The sequence below is a fragment of the Cervus elaphus genome, chromosome 4 (assembly GCF_910594005.1).
Source record: "Cervus elaphus chromosome 4, mCerEla1.1, whole genome shotgun sequence".
NCBI classification, from domain to species: Eukaryota; Metazoa; Chordata; class Mammalia; order Artiodactyla; family Cervidae; genus Cervus; species Cervus elaphus.
The window spans coordinates 26,424,352-26,437,489 of NC_057818.1; the positions used below are offsets into that span (position 1 = coordinate 26,424,352).

Genomic DNA, 13,138 nt, shown 5'->3' on the forward strand with positions numbered 1-13,138 from the left:
CCTGTCATAAATAAAAGCTGGAAACTTTTAATCATAATTTGAGAACCCAGAAACATAGCTGGAATTTTCTTCAAATAAAGATACCCCTAAATCACCAGACTCCTGTAAATTAAAATTTTTGTTTCTACCGTGATGACCAGCAATTGATGACCATGTCCATGCCAAATACTAGCTGCTTTAAAGCTATAGGATATTTCTATTCTCCAAGAGTGGTTCTATATTAATGTGAAGTCATCTTGTGTTATATATTTTCACATTTTAAAAATAGTGACTTTATCATATAATCTTGTTGATTTGCTCTTAGATGAAGGATGGTTAGACGTTGTCCAGTCTTTAATTAGAGTTATTCCATTGGAAGATCCACTGGGACCAGCTGTTATAACATTATTACTAGATGAATGTCCATTGCCCACTAAAGTAAGTTAATAATTATCTTTTATGAAACTGACATCTGTGCTTAAACACAGGATGAATGACCACAAAGAATATCTGGTATAATGCATTTCCTCTTTATATATAGTATTTTGAGTCTGTTGTATTTAATATTAATTTCATTGTATATATTTGTTTTTTATTACCTATGAATTGTTACATCCTCTAAGTAGCTTACTCAAAAACTTTAGTTTAAAATTTTTAAAATGTCAAAAATGGGAGCATTTTGGCCAACTTCTGGGGTTGACTAAAAAGTTCATTTGGGTTTTTCTGTAAGAGTTGACGGGTCCAACCCAGGTATCTATAATGGCATTCTTTGAAATTAGAAGGGAATGTTCAATTGCTAAGCTGATTCTCTCTCTAAACAATATCCTCATGACAAAACTTTCTTTAAATATTTTCTATTAAGAGAAAAAAACTATTAAAAGCACTTTTGAATCTTAATATTGGTATATTGGCATAACTTTGATTATTCCAAGTTAGAACAAAAGTATCAAATTTTCGTTGCCTTATTCCATATGGTCTATGGAATCCTTTCTTAAAAATTTTCGATTCTGGCATCTTTCATTTGTCTAAACCCCACACATTTAGGCCCAACATGGAAAAACATGGACAAAGGGAAAAAGTCTTTGATCTTGTCATTGATGAGTTGACCTTTGCCTAGTCTTATAGGAGGTTTATATTATAATTTGCCTTAAAAATTCTGGTGGTATTTGTTCTTGATTGATTAAAAAAATATTTTTTAAGGAACTTTTTATTTCAATATCACTAGGCCCTTTTGTTTTATGATTATATTGGCATTTGGGTGGAATGTTTAATGACCCAAGAGTATATAGCATATATTTGATACAACTGATACATTTTGAGTGAAATGTTATTTAGAAATTCATGTAAGAAAACTTTCAGATTGATCAAATAATATTTCCTGTCAATAATGGTATCCTTTGGGTATATTGAATCATGTTTGCATGGTAATTCGGAGTTAATTTAACACCTGGTTATTACTTTTGTGTCAAAGAATTACCTTGGGGATGAAAAACCTAAGTCATATATTTATCAGATCCACTTGTATGTTTTTTTTTTAAGGATGCACTCCAAAAATTGACTGAAATTCTCAACCTAAATGGAGAAGTAGCTTGCCAGGACTCAAGTCATCCTGCCAAACACAGGAACACATCTGCAGTCCTAGGCTGCTTGGCAGAGAAACTAGCAGGTAACTCTGGGAAGCTCCCCGAGGGAAAACCTTAAGTTGTTTGACATTAAGGGGAAGATGGAAGTTTGAAACAAAGAGCTTTCCTATTAATACAAGAAATATTTTTCTTTCTTCTTGTTCTTCTTCTTTTTTTTTTTTTTTAGTAAAAACGTCTCTCCCTAAAATCTCTTCTAATAATGGACCTCTACTGATGAGTTGTTTTTTTTTTAATTGCACCTCGCTGAGTGCAGGCGCAGGCTCTTTATTTTTTTTTTAATTTTTACAGTGTTGTGTTGGTTTCTGCCATACAGCCATAATTATACATACTCCAAGATGAAGATGAATAGTAACATGAATTCTTCAACTTTGCTTTCTTTTTTCCAAATTTGTCTTGGTTATATATGTAGCTATTTGCATGTGTTTATAAATTTTAGAATCTTGTCAATTTTGAGAATAAAGCATATACCAAGATTAAAAAAGAAAGTTTTCCTTATTTGCTTTAAAAATTAAAAATAACAGAAAAGGCTAAGCTCATATGATATTGAATCTAATATATACATATATACACAGTTTATAAATTTTAGCTGGATAAGAGTTCTATGATTTTGTTGGTCTTAGTTACCAATTCAAATAATATGACACATTTAATTATATCCAGTGTTTGTTGTATTTGTATAGGTCCTGCAAGTATTGGTTTACTTAGCCCAGGAATACTGGAATATTTGCTACAGTGTCTGGTAAGTGAGACATCAAAGCTAGTTATTCTTAGTCATCTAGAATTGTGCATTTTTCTAAAATTGCCAGCTTAGCCACTGGCACAGAGAATGGAATCAGCTATAAATTTTATTTGCAGGTGTTTCCTGAGTGTTTATCTATTCCCTCCTATGTTTAAAAAAAAAAAAGTAAGGGCAGGATAGGAATTTATTACAAGCAAAAACAGCTGAGTCGGTCTGGTTTTAAATTTAGTCATAAGATAGGTGTTATGATTGGCTTTTTCGTATGCATCCTTAGAGTCTGCCAAATGGTAGTAGGAACCTCCACAGTAGAAACAAAAGTACACAGCATTCCAAGCCAGGAAACTGTGAGGTCAGTTTCCCAGTGTATATAAATCTCTCTGTTCCTCCATCCCTCCCTGCTCCCTACTGCTCTTTAAACTATTGTTGTTATTTGGTGTATGGCCTGTGAAGCTTGTGGTTTGCCAAGGCTGTGCTGTCAGATATCTTGCACTGCTGGACTAGGCTTGTCTGGTCTGTAAGTTATTTTTTGCAGGTCTACTATTCATTGGCCTTTTTCAAAATCTGAAAAATATTTTCAGTACCTAGATAATGCATACTTAAAGCATTTAACACTATGCTAAGTAAGCACTGTAGAAATGCAGAAGTAGTCTAACAGTCCTTCACCCTCAAGAAGTTTCCTGATTAGTTCGGGGAACAAAACTACTCAGACAAGATAATTAGCCTCTACTTTATGGCGGGATATGATCAAGGGCAAAACTGCTTCCTTCAGACCAAGTGCCAGGAGTTCTGAGAAGTGACTAGGAGGTGGGAGGTATGGGTGATGGGGACTGGGAATTGTGGGAGCTGGACTTCCTGATAAAGGTGAAGCTTCACCTGGGTCACAGCAAAGGGTGAGAATTTGATAATGCACACAGGAGGAGAAAAATGGGCTTTGGGACTTCCCTGGCAGTTCAGTAGTTAAAACTATGCTCTCTGAACACAGAGGGCACAAGTTTGATCCCTGGTCAGGGAACTAAGATCCTGCATGCCACATGACGCAGCCAAAAATTTTTTTTAAATAAAGTTTTTTAAAAAGTGGGATTCTTGGCTAAAGGCAAATCACTGGCAGAAGCCCAGAGCCAGAAATGGCTGTGTTCCCAACATATTACAGAGAATTGTCTGATCAGAAGACAGTACTCAGAGACAAGATGATATAGACTTAGTAGCCAGGTAGGGAGGGCTCAGGGTCTGAAAAGCCAGACAGAGGGATTGAGGGTGGTTATGGCAAGAGGGAGAGTGCTAAACAGGCTTTGTAACAGGGATGAGCTTTGCAGAACCCAGTTGGGCACCAGAAGAGTGAATGGAAACAGGTGATGTTCTGGAGCTCTTTTGCAGGCTCCTAACATAACTGTGGGGAGGGATGGCTGGGAGCAGATAGATAGACCTTTCTTCAAATGTGAACACATGTGATGTGAACTTAAGTGTAACTGAAAGAGCTCACTTGTTGCTCTCACCCACCTACAATCAGCATTTGTAGACTTCCTTTCAGAGAACAGATTGAAAATGAAGCCATGAGTTGTTAATTTCATTATTTATAATTTTGGAACCTGGTAGTGATGAATGGTTCTAAGAACAGATTGAAAATGAAGCCATGAGTTGTTAATTTCATTATTTATAATTTTGGAACCTGGTAGTGATGAATGATTCCTTTTAGGGTTCTGAATGAAAAAGGCATTTTTAGCTACACTTCTAAGCTTCTGTTTGGCTTGCTTAAATGAATGTAAGAATCAGCATGATTTCATTTAACAAAGTTTTCATTTAACAAATATAAATGTTACTAAGTAAAATAGTGCATTTAACAAGATACTTTTGACATTTTCATATCTATAAATGAACAAGAAAATAAGATTTTAGGAGACTATCATTGTCAGTTACTAACAATAGTAGCAAGTGGGTAATCAAGGACTTGAATGAGTAAAACTTTTATGACTGCTCCAAAAAAAAAGTCTAGCACACAATGGGTAAGAAGAGGAAATTGTCACCCCAGAAGGGCAATTATATATATATATATATATATATATATATATATATAGAATGTATATATGTATGTATGTATGTATTTATCTTTTGTTGTCTTTCAGAAATTACAGTCCCACCCCACAGTCATGCTTTTTGCACTTATCGCACTGGAAAAGTTTGCACAGACAAGTAGGTATAGTGACTTCTTGCACTAATGATCTATATTGCTTGTTAAAAATGTTAATTTTTCTTAGTTACTGGATGAGCTGACGCCTTTGAACCCCAGACATGCCCACATTCTGGGGAGTTCCCTGGTGGCCTAGTGGTTAGGATTCTAGGCTTTCACTGCCGTGGCCCTAGGTTCAATCTCTGGTTGGGGAACTAAGCTTCTGCAAGTCATGCAGCTAAATAAATAACATGCATACATTCTGATTTGTCTAGATAAACATCTCAAGGTATATAATATGGTGACAAAGGCAACAGTTTTCTCACCTAAAGAATCAAAATTGGTGACCATGATTAGCCACTTTTTTTTTTTTTTTTTTTTTTAGCCACTTTTTATAGTTAGAAAATTTAGTGATGATATTGCTACCTTCTAGAAAATAGAGCTCTTGGGCTTTGTCATTAGTATAGTTTCCAAATTCTCTAATTGTCTCTCTGTACTCCTTCCCTCCATCAGTCTGCCCAGCAAATCCTTCTACTCTTCCATGGTTAATTTAAGGTTTATGTCTTCCCAAACAGGTGAAAATAAATTGACTATTTCTGAATCCAGTATTAGTGACCGGCTTGTCACATTGGAGTCCTGGACTGATGATCCTGATTATCTGAAACGTCAAGTTGGTTTCTGTGCCCAGTGGAGTTTAGACAATCTCTGTAAGTAGGAGTTATCCTGTATTAAAATGCCTGTTTTCATTTCCAAATCCACTTCTTATATAGGATCACTGGTCTTCATTTGTGACAGTGTGAGTTTTTCCATATAAAGTCCTCTACTGGTAGGTTGGCTATATTCTAGCGGTAACGAATTTAGGGACTCTTCAGACAATTAGATGGAAAGAATGCCTCTAATTGCAATGCTCTCCTATTCAGATATTGTTATCGGTCTCCTGTTTCCTGCTGCATTCAGGCCACCAATCAGATACTGTTGTGTAATCCAACTCTTCCCAACACAGACTCTTTTCACTGTCTTACAAGCAGTTCCCAGTCATTCCTATCTCTGGGCCTATTCCTTTCACTTGGAATTCCCTCTCTTCACTCTTCTCCCTATCCCATTATTCCTCTTTAAAACTCAAATCATATCTGTACCTTGAGAGTTGCTCCCAACTATTCTTTTTCTCCTCCAAGGGCTGCAAGAACTAAAACTAGACTACTGCTCTGTCCTCACTCCCCCCGCCCCATAATTAGCACAACCTCCCTGCTCCTACCGCAACATTGTGGGGAATTGCTCAGTGCACAGCCTGTGTAGTGCCAGTTAAAGAATAATTCTGAAAAAGTACCATTTGGATTTTGCTGCATGCAAAAGAATGATTATAAGGAACAGAAATATAAACCTACCTATGCTGCCTTTACTAGCATTTGCTTAATTAATCTTCATATGGCCATGAAGCCACAAAGCTAAGGTTATGTCTACCGATTCTGCCGTTTTTGAGTACCTCCACTTATTAACAAAGAGTGGCAGCCAGCGATGACAACAGTTTTTCCACAATAGCCTGCCTTAGAAACGTGCCCACTTCTTCTTTTGCAGTTTTAAAAGAGGGTAGGCAGCTGACCTATGAGAAAGTGGACTTGAATAGCATTAAGGCCATGCTGAATAGCAACGATGTCAGCGAGTACCTGAAGATCTCGCCTCATGGCTTGGAGGTAAAGTTTCCATAGATGGACCATTCTAGGGAGAAAATCTTGTTTTCATTTTCATGTCCTGATTCTGAACAAAAGCAATCCTTGCAAAACAGATGGAAGTTTACTACATACTCAGAGAGTGGTTAGAGGTAGAAGTGGTAGAAAAGAGAGTATCTGAGATATTATATACTCTTTCCTATCTCACATGGTCCTATAAATATAGTAAGTGCTATAATATTTATTGACTTGTTTAAATGTCTGACTTCAATCTCTTCTATTTTATGCAGTTAAAGATACTAAGACTAGTATTTCTAAAAGAGGCCCTTTCTTTTTTAATCCCTGTATAACCAGTTATATTCAATCTAGCACTTTACCTTCTCCCTGCATGTTGGAAATGTTGCTGATTTGGGGGGTGAAGGTTAATGAAAGAGCCGCTTATATACAGCCGCTTTAGGCACTAGACATGTCAAGATTAAAGAGCTGTTTGAAGAATGGCTGCAGACAGCCCTTTGATCTTACATCTTACCAAATGCTTTATGTAGTTTTCTGCTTTAGCTTATTTTTAGGTACTCCATCTTATACCCTTCAATATCCTCTCCCTCATCTCCCTAACAAGTACAGGTTAAGGCGGTGTTTATGCATTTGTAAAAGATTCTACTATGAGAGCAAAACTCTGTAAGGAATTAAAAATGAAGCCAGTAGCCTTCACTAATTCTTACTTTGAGGTCTTCCAGTCCTTTCAATCTGGAACTCTGTGAAAACTAAACTGTAAAATGGCATCCTTCCTTCAGTTTTGTATTTTTTGTCACTGAGGATGCACAGAGAAGGAGACAGTAGTCCACCAGGAGCTGTAATGAGAAAGGATAGATCCACCTTCTGAGCAATCTGTTATCTCTGGTGGTCTTCAGGCATTGATGGTGGGCTGCCTGCCCTTTGATTTTGCCAGGCTCGCTGCGATGCCTCTTCTTTCGAAAGTGTGCGTTGCACCTTTTGTGTGGATGCTGGGGTGTGGTACTACGAAGTTACCGTGGTCACCTCTGGCGTCATGCAGATTGGCTGGGCCACACGGGACAGCAAGTTCCTCAACCACGTGAGTACTGTGGAGACCTGGGCAGATGCGGGCAGCAGCGGGTGATTTTGGCAAGTGGGTGGTGCATACTCATTTTTAGGTAGGTTTCTCAATAATCATTCCTTGGGCTGAACCACATGGTGCCAAATCTGCAGCATCAGGTTTATAAACTGATTCAGAAATAGGAAAACACAAGTGAACCTCAGCTATTTTTTTCCCCTCAAGTTTTAAGTTAATGTTAATTTTCCACCCAGAGGTTACATGTGTTCTTTTTCTTTTTTGGCTCTGCTCCGGCCCCAGGCGCATCTTTGGCTCAGTTTTCATATTGTTATCAGTGATGGTTTTTACCTTGCATTTAAGCTTTAGGAACTTTGTAGGAATTCTGTTCCTTTCATGAATCGTAAATGTTGGCTTGACTCCTCTCACTTTACCTTTATCTTGTAATTAGTAAGCATATTTGTTTTCAGTATTTAGTATTTATCTTTTGTTACAGAAAGCTATCAGATATAAGGGGAGATTAAATCCACTAGAGGAAGCAGAGTTGAGTCACTTCTACTTGAGTGCGAGAGGTTAGGATTCTTCCCTTTCCTTCAGATGTTCATTTCTTGCCGCTTTATACCCTTTTAATGTCTAACCCGATCAGCTTCCTTCTCATAGTCATAGTATAAGCACTTTGGAATTAATCCAGTTTTGATCAGGAACATTTTGTGACCATATGATTTTTACCCTTTGAGCTGGAAAAATACCCTTAGACTTATTTTTGTCATTAATCTAAATAATGACCTCTTACCTGGACTACCCTGGTGATCCAGTGGTTAAGAATGCACCTGCCGGTACAGGGGACATGGATTTGATCCCTGGTCCCAGAGGATTCTACATGCCATGGGGCAGCTAAGCCCAAGTGACACAACTATTGAGCCTGTGCTCTTAGAGCCCAGGAACCACAACTGAACCCACATGCTACAACTACTGAAGTCCGCATGCCCTAGAGCCCATGCTCTGCAACAGAGAAGCCACCGCAATGAGAAACCTGCTCACTGCAACTAGAGAAAGCCCTCGCTCAGCAACAAAGACCCAGCACAGCCAAAAAGAAAACAATAAATAAATAAAAATAAATAATAGCCTCTTCAGTTCAGTTCAGTTCAGTCACTCAGTCATGTCCAACTCTTTGCGACCCCATGGACTGCAGCATGCCAGGCCTCCCTGTCCATCACCAACTCCCAGAGTCCACCCAAACCCCTGTCCATTGAGTCGGTGATGCCATCCAACCATCTCATCCTCTGTCGTCCCCTTCTCCTCCTGCCCCCAACCCCTCCCAGCATCAGGGTCTTTTCAGATGAGTCAGCTCTTCGCATCAGGTGTCCAAAGTATTGGAGTTTCAGCTTCAAAATCAGTCCTTCCAATGAACACCCAGGACTGATCTCCTTTAGAATGGACTGGTTGGATCTCCTTGCAGTCCAAGGGACTCTCAAGAGTCTTCTCCAACACCACAGTTCAAAAGCATCAATTCTTCTGCGCTCAGCTTTTTTTATAGTCCAAATCTCACATCAATACATGACCACTGGAAAACCATAGCCTTGACTAGAATAGACTCTTACCCTCCAATTAAAAATAAATAAATAATATAGCCTCCCATCCCATATGTAAGATCTTAGGATGGGTTTTAGAAGTGATTCAACAAAGTCAAACTAAACTTTGCCTGCCATAAGGATAGTTTCTAAAGTGCCCTTTCATGGGGAGGGAAGTGGGAGGGGAGTTCAGGATGGGGAACACATGTAAATCCATGGCTGATTCATATCAATGTATGGCAAAAAAAAAAGTGCCCTTTCAGCAAGGCTGTACAGCATCCTGGAATTGTTCATGGCATTTTACTAAACTGCTCACTGGAAAAAGACAAATTAGAGGAAGAGGGCCCATGGAAAGGGTAGGTCTGGATTTTTGTCCAGGATGGAACACTGGACCCCAAACTGCCATTGCTTTTGTTGGGAACCTTCCCTTTGCAGGGCCTTCTAGTTGACTAGCCCTTAATTAAAACCTGGAAGAATGAGGCTTTTTTTGTGGCACCAGGTAGTCAAAAATAAGTGGATCTGGAGAACAGTGCCAGTTAGTCTTCTAGTGCCCAACTTGGGCACTGATTTAAAGAAAGTAGTATCAATTACACAGATAGTCTGTTCCAAATGATGTCTTTAAGATGATTTTTTTAGGACTTAAAAAATCTTAGTTTCCAAAGCACTTCATTTTAAAGCCTATCATCTGATTCCCGTAACAGTTTTTACTGTTATAATTTCCATTTCACAGGCGAGAAAACTGAAACTAAGACTGGGACAAAAAGAAACTAGGACTTGAGTTCATTCACCTTCTTATTCTTTGATAATTGTGTTCTTTGCATTTGAAAATGGGGATAATATCAGAGAATTAGCTTGTTGTCTCATTTGGAAGTAAAAATTTGTCCCAAGACTAGAAGAAATATGGACTTCTCTTGGGAGGAAGCTTTATAAATTGTGTACCTCCTAATATGGCAGCACACTGCAGGTCTGAGAGTAGTATATATATGAGACTGAACGTTGCAGATTTTCTTTTTAATGGCCAGTGAAGCTGGATCATTTTGTCTTATGGATGAAACTAATTTCTGCCATATGGTTGCAAAAACTTCAGCTTCTCAAGAAACAGAATACTATTTTCTTATCTCTCCAGATTGCTTGATAGACTTAATTTCTTTCCTTAAAAAATAAAACATTTTTCCCTGATTTAAGTACTGGTTGGTTAGAAATTGATGAAGTCTCATATATCTTTCCCCAAATACAGCATTTTCATATTGTTATTATACTTAAAACTTTGCTTCCTATGGACATTGTTCTGGTGATTCTGAATCTTTTTGCCTGTACAGATAGGGTGTGGCTTTGTAGAATTAGTCTTTCCTAGGACACACCCAGTTTCTGAAAATTTGAAGTCCATTCATGGTGCCTCTTATTTTAACCCTTATACTGATTGGGCTTTGCTGTTGAAAAGATGATCGAGTGTTAGGCTTAGAGATAGATCATTAATCTGAGAAGCTAAAGGGTAGGCCTTGTTCAGGTCACCTACAGAATAGTTATCTTGTTTATCGTTATGGTTTTTTTTTTTTTTACTTGTTCAGGCTTTGAAAGGGATAGCAAGGCATTCTTTCTGTTAATAATAGACTGGTGAATATTCTGCTGAGAATTTACAGAGGTTCATTTAACCTTTGAGTAGTCTGAGCCGTGCATTCGGAACAACTAATTCGCACTTTGGAGAACACACATCCGAATTCAGTATGTTGTGGTCCAAGTAGTCAGGGAGTGTGTTGGAGCCCTTGTTCCATTCTGTCTTCTAATTGCATTATGGCACAGAATAAGCAGACCATCCCCAGGATCTGAAGTCTCACTTGGATCTGGCCAACATTTTCGGTGGCCTTCTCCACTAGAATCTTTCACCATTGAGCCTTAAAGATAGCAGTTGTCTGGCCTGCATGTTTCCTCTATTTGTTCTATATTTTTTCTTATAACTGCTCAAAATAATTTCTTAAGATCTCATCCACCCTTTTATGTTAACAATAAAGTAATTATTAAACAATTAAAAGGCAGTAAGTATTAAAAGAAGTTGCCAAGAACCTATATAATGTTCAGATATCTCGGAATACCTGTTTGCTAATTACCTACAATAGCCTTTCTGTTGAACCCAGGTTTAACATCTCTGAGCAAGGGGGTGTTTTGAAGTATACTACAGGCAAAAAAGATATTTGCCCACACCAGCCTTGGAATCAGAAAATCTCAAGGTCCAAACTTGACTTTTCTAGTAATGTGTTCTTGGGCAAGTTGGTTGACCTCTCTGAGACTTTATTCCTTTTTAAAACGGAATACAATACTCCCAGCCTCAAGGTGGTTCGTGAGAATTAAATAAACTAACAGATGTGAAACTTGGGAAATATTTGTTGGTGAGGTCATATTCTCTTCTGACTCCATGTCAAAATTTTGGTACCTTCTAAGAACCATAATAGGCTCTCTCCCTTCATCTAGAAAGCTTAGAATTCCATCCACCAGCTTAATGGTTGTAAAAGACACACTTACTTTTCCCAGAACACAGTAGGCAGAGCCTCACTAATCTCTGGGCCCTGTCTCCCTCCAGGAGGGCTATGGCATTGGGGATGATGAATACTCCTGTGCATACGACGGCTGCCGGCAGCTGATTTGGTACAACGCCAGAAGTAAGCCGCACCTACACCCCTGCTGGAAAGAAGGTACTCGTTCCTCGCCATCATGAATTTATCAGCTAGGTTAAGACATCTGGTTCTGGCAAGGCATTCATCATGTTAGGCTTTAAAATGTTTTAGATGACCCTGAGGGATGGGCTTGGGAGGGAGGTTCAGGATGGAGAACACATGTACACCCATGGCTGATTCATGTCAATGTATGGCAAAAACCACTACAATATTGTAAAGTAATTAGCCTCCAATTAAAATAAATTAATTAAAAAAATGTTTTGATGGAAAAATATTAAGTGTGGGAAGGGATATTAGCATTTGTATCCCCTACCATGGATGTGAACAGTACTCTCCTGATACTCAACTCTGATGGAGCCCTTCCTTTAGCAAAACATTTCAGACTATAAAATTCTTAATTTAGTGGGGAAATTATTAAGATTAATTAATATGAATTAAGATTCATATGATTCTTCAGATTAATATGAATTCAACTTTCCTCTCTGGGTGTATGTCTTAGAGCAGCTGTGGAGATATTAAGGACACTGAAATTGTAATGTCAATAAAATGAGATTTTCTTCAGAGTATTGGCACTAGTGAGTGGACACATTCTGGGCCCCTCTAGATGCAGCTTTTCAGGCTGACTTGAGCACTCTTGGCCTCAAAAACATCTGCCCAGCCTCAGCTCTCCAGACATCAGGCTCAGGACACTGCAGGGGAAGAGGCTACCAGGACTCTCAGTCAAAGCGAGGATTTTAGCCTCATCTTTTTTGCCCCATTCAATTTGTATTCCAACTGGTTTGCTGTATCCAAGGCCTTATATCCATGAAAACATTTATGAATGAAAGATTCAAACCAGCATAGTTAGAACCACAGAGTTAATTTGTCCAACAATTAGACGAAAGGGTTTAAGATGAGTGAGTCTTTTTACCCCCATATAAATACAATGAAACAGGGCTTTTCTGCCTCACACCAGAGCACCAAGGGTGGTATTCTCAGGGGGCCTCCTGGTGCGCCCCACCTTCTTCTGAAGACATAGAGTCATATGGTAGCAGATGGAACCTCTGGAAAAAAATTTTTCTCTTTTGGCCACGCAGTCTTGTAGGAGGGATCTTAGTTCTCTAACTAGTGATTGAACCCTTGCCTTTGGCATTGGAAGTACAGAGTCCTAACCACTGGACCACTAGGGAATTCCCTCTCAGAGAATTTTAAATCTCACCAGAGAAGCAAAGTTCATGATTGTGATCTTACCATGTTTTACTGGTCCAAAAATGCACATTGCCCCCACATTTCACATCTTTGAAATTGGGATGCATCTTACAATTGATGACTTTTCATAGATTAATTGGCAGCCTTTTCCTCTCCAAACTTTGATGGAAAGGGGTCAGATCAGTTGCAGAAGAAGCAAGATGAATATGTTGAATATAGGGCTACAAAAATAGACTTAATACAATGATATTAAAAACCCCTTGAGACAGCAGAATCTTCCTGTCCTAACAGTGTTCCACTTCATCCTTTAGGAGACACAGTAGGATTTCTGTTAGACTTGAATGAAAAGCAAATGATCTTCTTTTTAAATGGCATCCAGCTGCCTCCTGAGAAGCAAGTCTTTTCATCTACTGTGTAAGTACCTTCTCTCAGTCAAAAATTCAAGTAGA

At 38.5% G+C, this 13,138-nt stretch overlaps 1 protein-coding gene across 1 annotated transcript in view; it reads left to right on the forward strand.

Moving 5' to 3' along the window:
- RSPRY1 (ring finger and SPRY domain containing 1) overlaps positions 1 to 13,138 on the forward strand; it is a 35,732-nt gene that overhangs the window by 15,834 nt on the left and 6,760 nt on the right. Inside the window, exons 4-12 of the mRNA XM_043898544.1 lie at positions 305 to 417; positions 1,519 to 1,645; positions 2,303 to 2,361; positions 4,482 to 4,548; positions 5,101 to 5,232; positions 6,101 to 6,216; positions 7,142 to 7,285; positions 11,408 to 11,519; positions 13,001 to 13,103. Coding sequence (XP_043754479.1) covers positions 305 to 417; positions 1,519 to 1,645; positions 2,303 to 2,361; positions 4,482 to 4,548; positions 5,101 to 5,232; positions 6,101 to 6,216; positions 7,142 to 7,285; positions 11,408 to 11,519; positions 13,001 to 13,103 — 973 coding nt within the window. The remainder of the gene's footprint in view (positions 1 to 304; positions 418 to 1,518; positions 1,646 to 2,302; positions 2,362 to 4,481; positions 4,549 to 5,100; positions 5,233 to 6,100; positions 6,217 to 7,141; positions 7,286 to 11,407; positions 11,520 to 13,000; positions 13,104 to 13,138) is intronic.